At 39.8% G+C, this 18,741-nt stretch overlaps 2 protein-coding genes across 8 annotated transcripts in view; one reads left to right on the top strand and one right to left on the bottom strand.

Moving 5' to 3' along the window:
- Positions 1–2,814: 2,814 nt before the first annotated feature.
- On the top strand, positions 2,815–17,224 carry brd7 (bromodomain containing 7). The gene is made up of 17 exons (XM_028475176.1): positions 2,815–2,941; positions 4,047–4,240; positions 4,727–4,820; positions 4,912–4,969; positions 5,034–5,178; positions 5,279–5,389; positions 7,881–8,038; positions 8,586–8,700; positions 8,941–9,016; positions 9,945–10,052; positions 10,137–10,272; positions 12,729–12,840; positions 12,940–12,987; positions 13,433–13,493; positions 14,985–15,119; positions 16,890–17,030; positions 17,105–17,224. Exons 1-17 carry the CDS (start codon positions 2,893–2,895, stop codon positions 17,155–17,157), a joined length of 1,794 nt encoding a protein of 597 aa, XP_028330977.1. The 5' UTR covers positions 2,815–2,892; the 3' UTR covers positions 17,158–17,224.
- adcy7 (adenylate cyclase 7) overlaps positions 17,191–18,741 on the bottom strand; it is a 99,596-nt gene continuing 98,045 nt past the window's right edge. For 6 of the 7 annotated variants that reach the window (XM_028475149.1, XM_028475156.1, XM_028475114.1 and 3 more), the window contains one exon: positions 18,478–18,624. In XM_028475149.1, the coding sequence (XP_028330950.1) occupies positions 18,478–18,624 (147 nt within the window). Of the gene's footprint in view, positions 18,625–18,741 lie in introns of all 7 variants that reach the window. The other variant, XM_028475120.1, reaches the window with a different exon arrangement.

The raw sequence follows: 18,741 nt of genomic DNA, 5'->3' as shown, positions 1-18,741 counted from the left end.
TGGCCTATGTCAGAAGATGCGACTTTATGTAGAGAATATCTGGATATGAAGTTTTTAAAGATATGAATTAAATTGTGAAAGTTAGAGGCCAAAATGTTTTTGCAATTATCGCGCCACCTAGTGGCGCAATTTTTGGTCTTTGTGGTCTTCTTATCTACCCTGTACATTTCACTGCCCTCAAAATAATAATTCAGCAGAAATAAATGTTTGTTTATTTATGTGTTATGATGTAATAAGCCACGCCCACTTTGACCAATCGCGAATTACTTTGAGATATCGCCTCAGGAGGGACCCAAGATCATACCCTCCAAATTTGGTAAAAATTGGTCATGCCATTTAAGAGAAATAAATATTCGTTATTTGTAACGCCCCCTAGTGGTCTACATCATTCAAATTTGGCTCATTTCCTCACAGTCACATGCCAACTAAGGATCTCAGATTTGGTGTTGTTAGCATTTATTTTGACCGAGATATGTGCCAGTTAAGGTGTGAAAGTTACAGGCCAAAATGCATTTGCATCCATTATAGCGCCACCTAGTGGTGCACATTTTGGTATGGGTGATCTGTGTGCTCTTCTATAGTTACCCTGTAAATTTCACAGCCCTCAACATATTACTTCAGCTGAAATAAAGGTTTGTTTACTTATATATTATGTAGTAATAAGCCACGCCCACTTTGACCAATCGCTATTAACTTTGAGATACGGTCCCAGGTGCGAACCAAGGTCATACCCACCAAATTTGATAAAAATCGGTTCTGCCATTTAGGAAATATAAATTTCTCATAATTGCAGTGCCCCCGAGAGGCCTAATTTTTTAAAATTTGGCTCATACCCCCACAATCTTATGGCAACCAAGGATCTAAGAATTGGTGGTGTTAGCAAATATTTTGACCAAGATATGCAACAGTTTGTGTTTTTATAGCTCGCTAGAAAACTTTACTCGTTAATATTTTGCGCATATTTTGCCCGAACAAAGTTTTTTGCTAAACTCTAGATCAGGTCCAAATGAAGACTCTACGTGCCAAGTTTGATGCCGATTGGACAAAACCCCAAGGAGTAATTTGAAAAAGTAAATTTGTGATATGTAGTGACTTACAAAGAGCAATGTGCTGTGGGAGTGGGCGTGGCCTATGTCAGAAAATGCGACTCTATGTAGGAAACATGTGGATATGAATTTTATGAAGATGTGAATTAAATTGTGAAAGTTAAAGGCCAAAATGTTTTTGCAATTATAGCGCCACCTAGTGGGGCAATTTTTGGTATGGGTGATCTGTGTGGTCTTTTATATCTACCCTGTAAATTTCACTGCCCTCAACATAATAATTCAACAGAAATAAATGTTTGTTTATTTATGTGTTATTAGGTCATTAGCCACACCCACTTTGACCAATCGTGAATAACTTTGAGATATCGCCTCAGGAGTGACCCAAGATCATACCCTCCAAATTTGGTAACAATTGGTCGTGCCAATTAAGAGATATAAATATTCATTATTTGTAGCGCCCCCTAGTGGTCTACATCATTAAAATTTGGCGCATACCCTCACAGTCACATGCCAACTAAGGATCTCAGATTTGGTGTTGTTAGCATTTATTTTGACCAAGATATGCGCCAGTTTGCATTTTTATAGCTAGCTAGAAAACTTTACTCGCTAATAATTTGCGCATAATTTACCCGAACAAACTCATAGGGTTAACAGGAGATTACGTCCAACTGAAGACTCTACGTGCCAAGTTTCATGCTGATTGGACAAAACCCCAAGAAGGAGTTCGAAAAAGTAGGTTTTCCAGTTTTTGCAATTTTGCTCCGAGAAAAGTTTAGGCGGAAATGGGCGTGGCCTAGCCTTGGTGATTCAGTGCTATTCAAGGAATCTGTGGATATGAAGGTTTTAAATTTGCAACAAACGGTGTGGGAGTTATTGGCCAAAACGCGTTGACCTTTGTTATAGCGCCACCTGCTGGCGAACATATGTGATTTTTTTTGTGTCCAAGGTACACGGGGTGGTCTGGACCCAACCCCCAAGGGGCATCGCCCTACCTTGCACTGTTTAGCCTGCAGCACCACTTTTACCAGGGGAAAAATAAAAGGTAACAATAATCCTTACGATTACGTAATAATCGCTGGTCCTAGGTACGCGGTTCCCTGGCCCCGCGGGCTTGGCCCCCTAAATATAATAATAATAATAATAGGCAATAACAATTCTAAAAAGATTGTTGTGCTTAAAGAAGATTAACTATAACAGTAGCGATGATTTTTGTGATAAAACATTTTTTTTAATATATAGACTATAAATGTAAAGGGTGTATTTGGGTAAACAATGTAGGAGGAGTTCTTAGTTAACTAAGAATTAAAAAAAAAAAGCTGTTACATAAGAGATTGACAATAGATTGTGATCTACTAAAGTACTTTCCATCATTGGTAACATATACTTTTGTATATGTATATGTGTATATATAATTATGTGTATATGCATGCATATGTTTCTTGCATGTAAACTGTTTACCTGTTATATTAACTGTTTTGTGAAAGGAAGCAACTACTGATATGAAATTAGGATACTTACAGGGGTTGGAGGATCTTATAAGTTTACTTCTTCCCACTCCTTTTCGAGTTTACATACAGTGTTATGTATATACAAAAGTATGTTAATTCGAAGAAAGTCATGTATATATGTAATGTACATTGAACTCGGAATAAATCAAGCGATCAAATCTGAACAGTATTTTAATCCTGTCTCGCCCTCTCTCGGTCAGTGGCTGCAGGCTCTTTCTACCCGTTAGTACCGCCGCTGACCATGGGGTGACGCTGTGGCCCATATGTGCTCTATGTGCCCTATCCGCTGTGCAGTCAAGACAAAAGAAGAAGAACTAGCGCCTGACTAAAAACAAACAATGGGCAAAAAGCACAAGAAGTACAAGTCTGAGAAGCACGCTCACCAAGGTATTTGTTTTTAAATGTCTCACCGTTTACACTACATTCTATCTACTGTAGTGTGTTAAGAGGAAGATAGCTCCTCTGAATTGTAGTTAATAGTTGTGTTAGCTTCTGGATGCTAACTTGTTAGCTGTTCAGTGAGCAGCTTCTGCTAAAGACACCAATGATGCTCTCCAAGTGTGAGTGTGTATTTGATTCATTTTAACTATTTTAAAAACCATTAAACAACATTTGTTACACGAGTAATACGTATTTCATCTTTAATAGCATCGAGCTAATTGCCCTCGGCTGTTTGTAGCAGCCCTGTGCCGTTATCCGGAGACAGATGCGTTTAACTCTGCTGCACTGGTGTTATCGTGTTATTGGTAGCCATGGTAATCGATTACCAACCTCTTTTGTTGGCTTTGTCTGTAGGTGTTTAGCGTAATTAGTATAATACATTGGTGAGTGAAATAAAAACGAGTTGATAAATAATCCATAAATGTGTGGTTTCTTTCAACACCCATTATTTAAAAGAGATGTGGAAATAATTTCAGTAATTCTTTTTAGAAATATTGTCACTGAGAAAAATATTGTATCAGAAGTTTTACTTTGTAACATTTTTTTTTATACAGGTGCTGGTCATATAATTAGTTTCACTTTTTGAATGGAATTACTGAAATAAATCAACTTTTTCATGATATTCTAATTCTTTGACCAGCACCTGTATAGCATTTGTAAGGCACTGTATATTTTTAGGTTTTACAATTATTACAAATTAATATATAATCTACAGTAAGCGTTCTTAACCTTCTGCGTCTTTTAATTAACTTAATTTACGCACGTTTTCTCACCGATGGGGCCACAAAAATGTGATTTGAGGGCCACATTATCGATATTCATGTCAGTATTCCGAATAATGTCCAGTGTGGGCATTGATATAGAAATGAACAAATTGTGTGTGTGTGTGTGTGTGTGTGTGTGTGTGTGTGTGTGTGTGTGTCAGCTACAAAATTGAATTTAACTGCAGGTCTGCTTCCTGTAATATTTATGTATATATATATATATATATATATATATATATATATATATATATATAACAAACAGTAAAACTTCCATCTGCTTTCATCAGAGTATGGAGAAAGGCCACTGAAGCTAGTGTTAAAAGTCTCTGGAAACGAAGTAACAACAGGCAGCTCAAGTCGGGACACATTTTATGATGAACAGACAATGGACAACGACAAAGCCAGAGACAAGAAAAAGAAGAAGAAGAAGGAGAAAGACAGAGGCCTGAGTTCACCAGAGGATGAGCGGGCAAAGAAAAAGGTAGGACGGTGTCAGTGACAGCTGGTCAGCCACTGAGTCTTTTATAGGCAGATTTACAAACACAAATGAGCCCAATCGAGTGTCTTATTCATCATTTGATTGACAACAGACAATGGATTTAGTTTTATATCTCATATCTGCATTTTTTACACAAACGTGACATTTTTCATTTGAGGTGAACATTAATTCCAATTGAACCTTTTTCAAACTAGTGTTAACCTTCCCGCTTTAGTCTCCTAACTGGTTGGGGGACACAGAGGAGATCTGACTTTTCTGCCATTCCAACTTGAAAAAAAAAAATGTTATTATTGGATTTTCATAGAAAATGCATTTAATACATATCAGCTGACAAATATCAACATTTATTATATTTTATAATTAACTTTTTTTTTCTGCCTCCCCTTTCTGCACGTCACTGGGCAGTGTCAGAGTTCAGTTTTAAGGGGGTGTGCATGACGTGGTAATCATATTGGTATTTTCTCTTAGATGACCAAGAGGAAGAAAGGACATGACGCAGATGGAGATGATGACCGTGAGCAGAACAGGACACCCATACGATCAGAGATCAATAAACAAGAAGGTAGTTTCTCTACTCTAACTGTTTTTGACAGTTGCTTTCAGATTTAATCATGATGTGGTGTTTTTTGTTTTTTTTGTTTTGTTTGTTGCAGAAAAGGAACAAAGTCCTCTTCAGGAAGCTCTGAATCAGCTCATTAGACAGCTCCAAAGGTTCAGCTTCACTACAGAGTTAATGCACTCCCAGGCTCCCATTCATACTTTGTTTGTTCTGCAGGAAAGACCCCAGCGCGTTCTTCTCATTTCCAGTGACGGACCTCATTGCTCCTGGCTACTCTTTAGTCATTAGGCGTCCCATGGACTTCAGTACGATGAAGGAAAAGGTGAAGAAAGAGAGCTACCAGTCAGTGGAAGAACTCAAGGTCAGTTCGTCATGCATGACGTGCTGCTGATACATTTTTACATGTTTTTGCCAATTGTTTATTTTAAGGAGTATTTATTGTAGCAGTGTTATTGATGCAGGTGGACTTTAAGATCATGTGTGAGAACGCCATGATTTACAATAAGCCTGAGACCATCTACCATAAAGCAGCTCGAAAACTTCTGCACTCTGGAATGAAGATACTCAGCCAGGTAGGATAAGATACGCAGTAAAGAATATGTCAAAATATAATCCAGTACTGTTTGTTCCTGTAACAACTTATGTTAACCCACTGGTTGATTATCCTGTTTGGATAAATTGATTATGTAATTGGGATGAAGGGAAAGGGGATCAGGACCCTGTTCCAAGTGCCTAGATTAATAGTAAGTCCTGGTTATGTTCAGGCTAAGATAGGCATATACAGGACTTCCTTCTCCTAAAAGCTGGCTCACAGTAATCGAGACATTGTTGCCATGCAGACAGGTGTTCCCCCCCACGACAGAGCTGCTGGTTGCAGATAAAAATATTATTTTGCCATCAAAAGCCCTTTCTCAGTGTTGTTTTTGCTGTTTTATAGAAGGAAACCACTGTTTAGATGTTTGAGGTGTCATTATAGCAAAAAATATTAGCGCTAAAGTCACTGTTCTGCTTGATATGTTTCTTTTACAAAAAGCTCATTTTCTCTGTTTTTTGGTCAGAAACGGTTGTTTTTGGTGAAACCAGCCTATGTTTTACTGCTGATAACTAAAGAACGGAAAAAGATGTAAATATATTTTTTTCCTGATGAAAGAAGAGAGTCTAATCTTTGTTTTGGTGGTTTCTATGTTTACATCGTCATAGCACACAATACTCTGTGGGTCATGATAGATCAGTGAAAATCATCTAAAACGCCTGGCAATATGGGGTTGGCTGCTCTGAAAATGGCTGGCAGCCAATGAGTTAATACTAACCATAATTTTTTTTCTTAAATTAAGTACCTATGTTAATCAGCTCATATGCAACATGTACCAAAATGTGCAACTGATGGACACTTTACAGCAATAAATTGATCAAAACGGAGCTCTGTGGGACAGTTTCACCCAAAAAGATGAGGTCGTTGGTAAAACATGAGGTACAGCCAGGGCAATGTGAGCGAACGCCCAGGGTCTAATCTATGTTGGGGCGAGAGCTCACCCCACCTCAAATAAAACAACTCTCCAGTGGGTACAGGGGCTCCTCTAATATCACATCAACTTGATGCTGATAGTCACCCAAGTGTGTGTACACGCAGCTGATGTGACAGAAATATGTCCAAACACGGCCTGACCCGTCTGGTTCCGACGGGCATGGGTCAGGTATGATATGTATCCTGGAGGAGAGAGAGTGATAGACTGGTATCTGAATAATTATCCCAGTGAAAGTAGCTGAAGTAGAGAGGCGGGGCTTACAGTTAACAGACTGCATGCCAGGCTGACAACTTGTTGCTTTTTCTTCATAAAAACCAGTAGAAAGATAAATTAAGATCAATCCTATCCTTGTTTAATGCTGTTCAGCAGCACTGCAGGAATGTGGTTTAAAAAAAAAACATATACCGTACCATACAGAATTTCATTCTCGGCCTGTCACTGTCTGACAGTGTGTAATTGAAAGCCTCGTGCCTGCAGAATTGTCTAATTCTACTTAATAACAATGTAATGCAGTGCAAGTATGCCGTAGAAAAAGAATAGCTGTGTCAGTGTGACGATTAATGTGATTGCATACTGTCAAAGAACAATAGGCGGCACTCCATCCACTCGTGGTGCTCGTCATTTGCCGCAAATAGTTTTAGAGCTTGAAAATCCAGCCCGCAGACCCAGACACGACCGCTTCCTGGTCGCTGCAACACGTCGGTGACGTCATTACGCACACCACACGTACAACATCTGACCAGACACTGGACTGTCCGTGAGTTTCCTTTTAAGTATGTTTATTTTAGATCTCTTTGTGCTGTCAAAACGGCACTTCCGCATTCCGTCTGTGTGACGCCATTGACTCTTTTGCAGTACGTAAAAACTTTGTTTAATGTTCTTATATATAATGTTGAAAGTGAAAAAAAACGAAGCCAACCACAGTTCTGTTTATTTGTATACGCTGTGGAGCAAGGAAATTGGGGAGTGAGATCTTCTGACTCCTCTGGACCTTTTTGGATATTTTTGAGTTGGAGCTTTATTGTGTGTATTGGAGAGCAACTCACTCACACGTCACACGTCCGTGTATATATTTTCTGTGTTTATTTTTTCAATATACTTGCAAAGTTTTGTTTTTTTTTCAGTCTGTGTCATCTGTAAACAGGGTGTGTGCCTAGAAGCATATGTCCTGGTGAGGTTTGACATTTTAAAGGAAACTCACCGAGTATACAGACAAAATAAAACATATACTATATACTTGTACAAATATCCTATATGTCAGGAGGGAAACCTGGCTGGCACCCATAAAAACAGAACCTATCAATCATAGCAACAATAACCATTAACCAACTGCCAAACCGTCACAAATATACCAGTACGTATTTCTATGTTCAGTAGGAGACCGTGTGCTTCCTATTTCCATGGACTATTTATTGTAGGTGTAATAATTGACCGTATTTAACAGGAGGGGGCAGCAGAGAGCTATAGGTTGTTTTCTGTGAGTCTTTGCTGCATCATTGGTTCCACACTGAGTGTAGAAATGCTTTGTTTCCATTAGGAGAGGCTGGACAGCCTGAAGCAGAGCATAGACTTCATGTCTGGCCTGGAACCCTCTGGACCACATGCATTGAAGCCTGAGGAACAAGGGGATCAGAACAAAGAAGGACCAACAAACTCTGACACCAGCGAGCACTCCCAGACACCAAGCACAACAAGGTGCATCATCAACGCGTTCCCTCAGCCGTGCACGCATCCATTCATTGTTGTGAAAACGAAAGAGCTCAGAATGTTTTAAAGTGCATAGAAACGGTGCACACGTCTGCTTCCTGTGAGCCTGTTTTCCTCACCCTGAATAAGAAAATGTGTTCCACTGTACAGCTGCAGGCTCACAATGTGAGGAATGCCTCCCAACGTGCACAGACTCGTTGACACCGTGCTCGTTCTGCAGCAACATAATACTGGCAAAGCATTGAATTACCTTGGATCAGAGTCTGAGTCATCATTAAGCATACTTTCTACATTTTCATTTAACCTTACATACCCAGCACTTGTAAAACCTTAAAAGTTCACTGACGTCAGCAAAAGCTTTAAAGTAAAGGATGTGAGGACAGAAAGCAGATGTAGGCGTTAGAGGAGCAGAATTTCATTCCTTGAGCGTTTTTCATGCGTCACACATAGCTTTTTGGAGTCTGTGCAAGTTAAAAACATTTTTGTTCCTAGTCAATGCACATCATTTACTTTCTTTAATATGTCTGGTTTAAAGACAGGACAAGGATTCCAAGGACGAAGCAGCAAAGGCTGAGAAAGAGCTGGAGGAAATCCGCAAGGTCATCGAGGAGTCTGGAGGAAAGCTATCCAACAGAATGCTGCAGAGTGATGTGAGCAAACAGCGCTCAAGTCGCTTTTTCAATCACCTTCACAGTTAAATACTAGTTCTTCATGCATAAAGTAGAACCCAAAGTAAAAAAAAAAAGCTCTGAAGTTACACCAAGATTCATAGTGTGATTTAATTCCATGAGCTTTTGCACAACAGACTCAGGGATCAGAGACAGTGGATTTGTCCTAATAAATAAAAAGTTTTTCTTGTTTTTTGTCCCACTGTCACTGTTGTTGTTCAGGTGGAGTTTGTGAGACGGAAATCTGACGGCTCCACCACGCTGGCTTTCCTCAACCCAGCAGATCTGTCGGTAGGAGGTACGACCAGAGTAAGACTGTAGCTGAGCTCCAACACAGAGCTCATTCATTAAAGCAGTGTTTCTCAAATGGGGGTACGTGTAACCCTAGGGGTACGCAATGGCACTACAGGGGGTACTTGTGAGAGAGCGAGAGGAAAATTAACAGATAAAGTGTCAGTGTTTGTCCCGCCCCAGGCATGAGATGACTAAAAATGATTAAAAAAAAAAAACTATAGAAATAAATGTATTCAGAGGCCACTAAATCAGTGTTTTTCAGAAAAATGTAAAAAGATTTTTTCAATTATGTAATTATTATTCTTTAAAAAAATAAATAAATCAAAACAACACCCAATCTTAAACAATTGTATTTCTATACTTTCACTTTGTGAATCTAGTTTAAATAAAATGCAGTAAAAAAAAAAAAAAACTACTTCCAGAAAAAAAATGTCTTTGGGGTTGCCAGAAATTCTTGATAACAAAATGAGGTCACGATCCAAATAAAGGTTGGGAACCACTGCACTAAATACTGTTTATTTCTACTTACTGTATTTACAAAATAAGATTTTTTTAAAATGTGTGTTATCACTAGTTCAGTCCATCATTATGATCTATAGTTGTTTTTAAATAGTTTCTAAGCTAAATATCAGACAAAGGGGGACTTGGATTCAGAAATAAGAAAAAAGGTACTTGAGCCATAAAGGTTTGAGAATCACTGCTTTAAAGGAAACAAACTGATAACGGGAAAAAAATCCGGGATCATTGTTTTGAAAAGATTCAGTTTCTATCGTAGGTCGTAAAAGTGTTTTTACCTTTTTTTTCCCAGCGTTCTCAATTTTCTATCTGAGGTTCACCCCACAGATGTTAACTAATATTTTGTTTTAGTTACTTTTAATTGGCAGTTTTAAAGCAAAACTACTGTATTATAAAAGCTATGGTATGACTTCCAGATGTTGGCTACTGCCCTGTTAAACTGGGCATGATGTCCAAGCGGCTGCAGAGTGGCGTCAATGCGCTGCAGGGCTTCAGGGAGGACAAGAGGAACAGAATCTGCCCTGGTAAAGGAAAGATTTCTGTGGATAATGGATCCATGCCATGGCTTCCTTTCTGTCATTAACCATTACTCTCACATTCTATCACAGTCTCCTACGTGAACTACTCTCCGTTCACTTCCTACGCACCCACGTACGACTCCAGCTTTGCCAACATCAGCAAGGACGACTCTGACCTCATCTACTCCTTCTATGGAGAGGAGTCCAGTCTGCAGGGCTCAGACAGGTATGTCTACACGACCACTGACGCCCTGCATCTCTGCTACAAACGTCACTCAAAGCATTCCTACATTGATTGCCCACAGGTGTGTGTTTCTGTCTGTGATGTGACTTTGTTCTACCTGACGAGGTCAGTGGTCGGCCTAAATATGGACGTCACTGGTTTCACTTTGATCTCCTCCTCTTACAGGGTCCTAAAAGGCGTTAGATTCATAAATCTAAAAATAAGGCCTTAATTGTCATTAAAATGTCTTAAAGCAGCATAGGACAGGTTCTCTCACAACCAGAGAGAACAAGTCCACACACATTTCTCCCTATTGCTTTCAACAGATTGTGTGATACTGTTTGTACTGCTGTTCCGGGCACAAATTTTCCACGTAGTTCTGCAGACGTGATGTCAAATGCCGCTGATGCACATTCTCGACGGCTTGGAGAGGCGTCCCAGTACCGGAAATAAAAAGGAATTAGAAGAAGACAGCTTGGAGACTGAAAGAAGACGAGCACAGTGGACTAAACTACTGTTTGGTTCCACAGATGCATGCTGAGGCATGTGCACAGGTCTTGCAGTAAACGGTTGCATGAACGGCGAGTAAATAAATAACCGTGTCACAATTGGAGTGTGGATCGGGCAGCATTTCCTCGTCCTCGTCCTACCCAAAAGTAAAAACCTAATTTTTTTCTTAAATAAATTACATATATTATGTTTGTTTTAGTGGTAAGCAGTGATTGTATTAACAACTGATAATGTCAACATCAGATCAGTGCAAGGGTAACAAGCAAACGTCAAACATCAAAGATAAAGATAATCCATGTTATTGTGCAGAAAAAGGAAAGTTTCAGTGGTGTATTCCTTTATAATTGTTCTCCTCTGCTCCATTCTCCATCCACTGTGAATCCTGCTCTCACTGTTACAGTTAAAGCTGCATTCTTCAAGGTTGCAGCTGCTGCAGCAGGAAAGGAAGACACTATGTGACCGAACCCGACCATTAGTTCAAAATATCTGCCCGAACCCGACCCGTTCGGTGCTGTCGGGTCCCGTCAGGGTTCGATTGGGTATCCATACTCTAGTATCAGCTGTGCTCTGGTGATCAACAGTTCATGCACTCCCCCACGGTGGCTTGGCTAATGACTGTAGTTACACTAACCACCGTGGTGTCACTATAGAGTCTGATTTCTAGATCCTGCCCTATGCTCCGTTAAATAGATGTTTCAAAAGTCTTACATTTTAACACATAAGTATGATTTTATGATTGTAATTAGTCTCACATTTCAAAATAAATGGTAACATTGGTTTTTTTTTTTTTTTAAAAAATGTATAAACAACATGGGTAAATGTAAATTTATATAAAAATTGGCTGCCCAACAAAGATTTTTCTATGAAAAAAGGTCCGCACAACTGCGTGGTTAGCTCCCAGATTCGGTTTTATTTGACACCAAAAAAGTGACATGTCTGATGAAGGGCGGTCAGCCCGAAACGTCACTTTTTTGGTGTAAAATAAAACTGAAATTGGGAGCTAACCACGCAGTTGTGCGGACCTATTTTCATAGCATCTTTGGACCTTTTTGGTCCAGCACGCTGCCTCCAAAAAAAGGGCAGTGCATGTTTTTTGATTGTGCAACAAAGATTTTTCCTCATGGTTTTTATTTTTTGTTGTTTTATAGATTTCTTTGGGGGCCGCAATTTGCACGTCTGTACTAGACACTAGAAAAAAACGATCCTAACCCTCTGTAATAGGCATTTTTCTCCCCAAATGTGTTTACTGTGAAATTGTCTTAAAAATAATTTAATTTGACTAAAGCTGTAGAAACCCTGTTATTCTATTGAGTCTTAGCCACGATGCTGCAAGAAAATGTTAATTTTAACTTTATTGCGGATGAAGAAATGTTTATCTGATGTAACCACAAAAATATCATCAGACTCTCATAACTAAATACGTCATATTTTCATTATTACCTTAATATAAAACATGTGAGTTCAGTCGGTACGAAAGTAACACGTCCATTTATTTAGACCCAGCTGAACGTTCACTTGTCTAATGACGTCAACACGTAAAGCACGCAACACTCGTGTCAGTAATGGTCATTTAAAAGATCATTTAGTTTTTTAACATTCTGAAGTTTGAAAAAAAAAAAACAGACTTTCACTTTGGAAACAATCCTGTTATCATTGTCAGTAGTGACTGTTGATACTAAATTAATAATTATTATTTTATTCCTCATCTGTTTATGCTTTTTCAGATAAATGTTTTAGAAGCATCTTAAAATAATATATGAATTTAATAAATAACAAAAACATTTAAAGCAATAAAAAAATAGGTTTTGGTTGTTTTAGAGAGAGAATCTAAATGATTCTAATTATCTTATGGCAGATGTTTTGGCATAAAGTCCTACAGCTCTCCATTATTTATGTATATGTATATATGTAAGAACTGTAAGAATGTGAAACATGTTTTTGTGTCACAGCTTGTCAGAGTTCCTGTCCAAACCAGACGAGTACATTTACAAACTGGCAGACAATCTTTTGGATGCAATGACAAACGGCGAGCATTCAAAGGCTCTGAAGGAGAGCAACACTGTAAGGCCACACTGAGGGCAGCAGCAGCGCACGGTAAACGCATCAGGAAGTGAAGTGTGTGTTGTAATGTTTGCGTTTCTGTCGTCCTAACGCATTCAGCCCCTGGAGGAGATGGAAATCACACCCGAGGACACGGTGGACATGGAGGTTAGTGATGAATAACAAAGCAGCTCGTTTCCACTCTGCAGTGGATGTGATGTGAAAGAAGAGTTCTGCTGTCACGTCACTCGTCTGCTGGTGTGGATGCTTCATTTCACCAGCTGTGTCAACTCAGCCGCAGCCTCGTTCTTAGATGAAATCCATACATGCGTTGAAAACATTTTCCTTTGAAGAAGTCTTGGAGAGGCTGTGTTTTCTTTTAGCACCCCCTGCTCTTCAGAGCACAGCTAGCAAACAGCTAGCTCTCTGTGCTGCTGTTTGCTCGTCTTGGCTGACATCCAGCCCCCCCCCCTATGAGGTCTGACTGAATAGAAGCAAAGTAGTGTGACATGAGGATCCAAAATGGCAGCACTATTCCTCTGATGTGTCATCTGTTGAGTGTGTAATGCTTTCCTCTCATCTGTGACCCAACATGTCGTCTCCTCTCTTGTAGGTAGACGCTGACTCAGCAAACAGACAGGACCCTCTACACTCTGCTGGGGAGCTCTCTGGGGGTAAAATGTTTCTTATATTTCACTTTAGGGTTAGACACAATAAACTCGTCAACTTCTTTAGGGCCTGTACTACAAAACTGGATTTCCTCCTGTCGCGCTCATTTCTGGGATTTAAGCAGTGTGTGCTGGACTACGAAGCTGGATATTGTCTTACGAGGCTAAATTATCATGGTAACTTAGACTGAACATCTAACCTGATCTGGACCAAGTTTTGTTCTGGATAAGATCTGAGCGAGTACTAAAGTCCCGCCTCCTGACCAATCAGTTCTCTTATGGCGCGTTTCCACTGGCGGTACGGCTCTACTCGGCCCAAATCTACCTACTTTTTCCCGTTTCCTCTGGGATAAAGTACCTCCTCCGTGGTACCTGGTGCTGCTATTTTTTAGTGCCTCCTTTGTACTAAAGAAGCAGCCCTGGTCTGAAAATGTGACGTAGGCTCAAAGAAACACTGATTGGTTCTGAGAATCATTACAGCGTACAGTCATCAGCTCACACACAGAGAGGAAGCATTTGGCCACCATTGATTTTAATTGCAACCTTGTGAGGATGGCAGCAAAAAAGTGTAATCTGTGGAGTCTGGCAGTTTCACGTGTCAGGTTGGTGATCAATGGAAACGCCCCCAATAAACAGAATCCGGCCTTAAAGGTGAGGAGTGGGGAGCTGTGTAGAGAGGATACCGCCAATGGAAACGCACCATTAGAAAACAACCTGTCCAATAAAAGGAAGATCATTGTGAACACGTCTCTGTGTGGATCTGATGTGACGCTGACAGGAGAGAAAATATTTAGACATTGATGTAATCCTTTAATTTACCAATGACCTCCTATAGGAAACATATAGATGTACTGTATATGTGATGACTGACCGACCTTAGTCAGCTGATAAAACCTGCATGTGTCGGACGCTTTAAATCATTATTTTGTGGTGACACATAGAGCCTCAGTTTTGTAAGATAATATAAAATATGCATATATTTTACTTTATGATGTAGGCTGAGCTGTATGAACGCAGCATCAGAGCCACAGACAAGGTGAAAGTGATCAGTGTCTGTTTATTTTCTGTTTATAATCTCACTAATTTAAACATTATCACTCATCAGTTCCTGCATTAATTATTGCTTTTACTGCAGCAACAGTGTTGTTTTTGGTCTGATGTATGGATTTTAATTCTTCCTATGTTTAAAGAATTATTCCTTAGTTGTGACAAAAAATGCTCTCCACAGTGTCTCTGTGATTGGTCTGAAGCTGTAATCTCCTCCTCTGTCACAAGAGGGCGCACGTAGCCAGGCTGTATATATATATATATATTTATTTTTTTCTTTACACAATTCCTTAAAACAAGGTTACTGTATTTTCAGTTTGTTTAAATTCAGATTTTATGTCACCATGTGCTGCAACCTTTCAAGAACCTTCTCACACTCAGCTTTGTAACATTCAGTAAGACAATCAATGTGTCACATTAGCATGAATGCTACTCTGTCCTCCATCACAGATGTCCAGCAGAAACTCAATCAGACCACAAAGCTGTTGCAGGACTTACAGGAAGCACAGAAGGAGCGTCTGAGTGCCAAGCAGCCACCAAACATGATCTGCCTTTTGGCCCCCACCACCAAAGAGCTGGAGCTGGGTAAGACCCCCTCAGTACCCAGGCTGCACCAGTACAGAAAAGTATTAAGGCCACAGAAAAAAAAAATCATGCACTTCGCAAAAAAAAGTCAAAAAGCAAAGTCGAGATTTTTTTTTTGAGGTAAAAAAAAAAAAAAGTCGAAAATCAATGTCAACATTTTTTAGGGCCACTGAAGAAAAAAAAATATCCGAAGTAAAAAAAAAATGAATGCACTTCAAGAAAAAAGTCAAAAATTGATGTCAACTTTTTTCCATTTTGCTGACTGTGCAAAATGCCTGACAGGCAGTTTGAGGAACTGGTTAAAGGATACTTTAGAATAATACAGATGACTGTTGCTTCAAAGTGCAAAAACTGCGACTCTGCTTATGTTTCCTCGTTAGTCTGATGGTCAGTATCCCCGGCTGTCACGTGGGAGTCTGGGTTAAATTCCTCGATGGGGAGATTACATCATTATTTGTCCTGTGCTTTTTTTCTAAAACTCATGACTCATGTTAATGGAGATTTCTTCCTTCTCACTGCCCCACGTCTACATATCAGATCATTTACAGCTTTTTATGGTCACTTTTTACTGGAACCAGACTCTGTTCTTCTTACCGCGAACGCGATCACAGCAAGTTCAGACTGAGTCAGAATACGGACGCGATGGCTTCTAAACAAACTAAACAAGGTGATTTGACAACTTGATGCTGCTTATTGTTTCCTTTTATTACAAACTGGCTGACTTTTCCAATATCCAGGCTGTTCTGATCTCCGCTTCGTCTCCGTCCGTCAGTTCTCCTTACGTAAGCTTCTCCATCAGCCTCAGAGTCCAGGGAGTGTTTGTGACAAAATGACTGATCAGAATGATTCAGTGGGAGCGCTCGATTTAATGTAAACAGTTTAATTACCTTAACGTTCCTTTTATTCATCTAATGTGACAAAGCTCAATTTTTCGGCAGCATGAAGCTTGTAAAGCAGGAAAAATCACGAAATTAGCCGCCTTATTGTTTAATCCGCAGAATCCAAAGCATGGGAAACAAGTTCAGATGAATTACGGCCGGGCATGTGGAAGGTCTCGGTGCAGAATAGCATGTACCATGTTCCCGAGAATTCAGTCAAATGACTTGGTTCCACCGAGTAACTCACAAATAAATGAGAAAACAACTTTAATGGAAATTGCCAAAAAAAAAAGGATGGTTGTCAAATTGTGCGAGGCGTAATCATAATCTACGTTGAATTACCTTTGAAACAATATATCACACGACTTTTTCCATAAATTTGGAAATTACTGGAAATGTTGGGTGGGCCCCCGGACCCCACTTCAAAAAAAGGGCACCGAGCGTTGCATCATATTCATTCATAGATTATTCATACCAAACTGCATTCCGATCTAATGAGAACTAACGTAGTAGTAGTCATTTGAAAAAATACGAGGCAATGGGCCCCATTTTATATATTGGTATGTGCCAGTGATTCGTAAATAATGAGAAAACAACTTTTTTTTTTCTTTCTTTTGGGGCCCCAATTCGTAAATCGGCCCCGAGCGTCAATGCATACACATCCATAGATTATAGTTACCAAGTTTCAGCCCGAACCGTTCACGAATAACAGAGTAGCAATTTTATCGAGTGTACACAACAACAAGAACAAAGTGAGGTATTTTGTGTCCGTTAGCCCTGAAAAGTAGCGGCTTGTAGTCCAGCAATGATGGTATTTGCTGTCAAAGTTTTATTGAGCTGCTGATGTTTTTTTTTTCATGCACTAATAACTTTGATGTTGTGCAACCTGCAGCTGAGAAGGTGAAGATGAGCCTGGCTGAGCTGACGGGTCAGGTGGCTCCCTGTGATGTCAGCAGTGTTTACGGCATCAGGAAGGCCATGGGCATCGTTTTACCTCCTGACACAGAAGAACCTTTGATCAGCCTCACCACAGGTACGACATCTCACTATCACAGGCCAGCTTCTACCAACCACAGCATACCTCTAACTTCTCTTTCTGCCTTTCAGTTCAGGCTCCTGTTGAATCGACGCAGACAGCGACTTCAGTCATCAGCATGTAGTGAACAATTCAACAACAAGAACGTGCATCTGTGTGAATTTTAGTCAATAAATCATGTTTAATATAAACCTCATGTTTGGTGTTCTACTGCTGTACATGTAAGAAAACATGACATTGTTTAACTGTACAAAAGTCAAGGACTGGTTTGTTCACAGAAAGTAGATCATTGCGTAACAGTGCAGACACGAGATAAGGTCTGCAGACAAATCAAGTTTCAGAGTGGTTGGGTTTACGCTCTGAGCTGGGACAAATATTCACTACAGTCACAGCAAACAGCATCACAGATGTTCCTCACTGCTGCGTTTACACTTAAAAACATAATACTTTAACACACGCCATACATGCAGCTCACGCATTATCTACGCTAAAATGTAGAGCTTCAAATGTACAACAACAAACTATGGTCTGTAACAGTTGTCAGCATTCATCTGTCATCTCTCTACCACAGGTTTTCAACTCGTGGGTCAGGACCCAAAAGTCTATTTCCTTCCTGGGTTCATGTGGTCACTAAGATTTACTTGTGCAAAGAAATAAAAAGTATCTGTGATACTATAAAAACTGGCGATATTATAGTAGAGCTTAATCTGATCAAAGCTAAATCTTATTCAGAATATTCTGCACTTTTGGATTGATTCATGCCGTCTGCATACACTGGTTTTTCTATTCAAAAGCTCCATTAGATGGTGGCTTTTTTGCCCATAAAACACTAACTGTTGCTTCACTGTGGTGCTCTATTATTCCTAGAAAATGTTAGAACATTTCCCTTGATTTGGGGGTGAGTTCTCATTCGGGGGGCGGTTGAGCTCAGCAGTTTTATACCTATTTATTGTAATAAGGGCTTTGTGGAGAACTGTTCCCTCCACATTGTCAGAGTAGGATTTGAATATAAACCTCCTGTTTTACATTTCCTGCAATGGTGAATACTTTTTACATCCTGTCTGACAAACACTTCACATACGTCTTGCTCATTACACAGTAACAGCAGAGAATCCATGTGTTCTCATACCTGGATACAGGCAGCCTTCAGCGAAGTCCATTAAACAGTTCGGTTATGTTTAGCATTAGTACAATACACAGTTGTTTCACTATAATATTAGAGAGAGGAGAGGACATAGAAGCCACTAATGAGTGAACGTGGTTAGAAGAAGATGGTGTTTGTACATCCTGACCATGACTCCTGTGTGCCATCCATAGATTTTACATTCTGAAACTTTGCAAAAACACATGACTGTAGTCCCGGTCAATACGAGCCTTTGTAGCATTCAGGAGTTAAAAACCCCTCAGTGTGTGTGTGGGGGCGGGGGGGCGCAGTGGACAGGCCTCAGCTCAGGCCCATGCCTTGCTGCTTACTCATGTCAGTGCACAAAAAGAAGGTTTTCAGCTCTCCTTTCCCTTTGACGTTAATGAAACCTCGACACTCGCACGAATAGCCCAGCTTCATCAGCACGTCTGATGTTTCCTCAGTGACCTGGAAGAGTTCAGATTTTAAATGATCACCTTCATGTATGTCCAATTAGGGCTGCACAATTATGGCCAAAATGATAATACCCATTATTTGGATCAATATTGTAATCACGATTATTCA

This window comes from Gouania willdenowi, chromosome 3 (assembly GCF_900634775.1).
Source record: "Gouania willdenowi chromosome 3, fGouWil2.1, whole genome shotgun sequence".
Lineage (NCBI taxonomy): Eukaryota > Metazoa > Chordata > Actinopteri > Blenniiformes > Gobiesocidae > Gouania > Gouania willdenowi.
The sequence above is the reverse complement of the archived record's forward strand: the minus strand, read 5'-3'. Positions and strand labels throughout refer to the sequence as shown.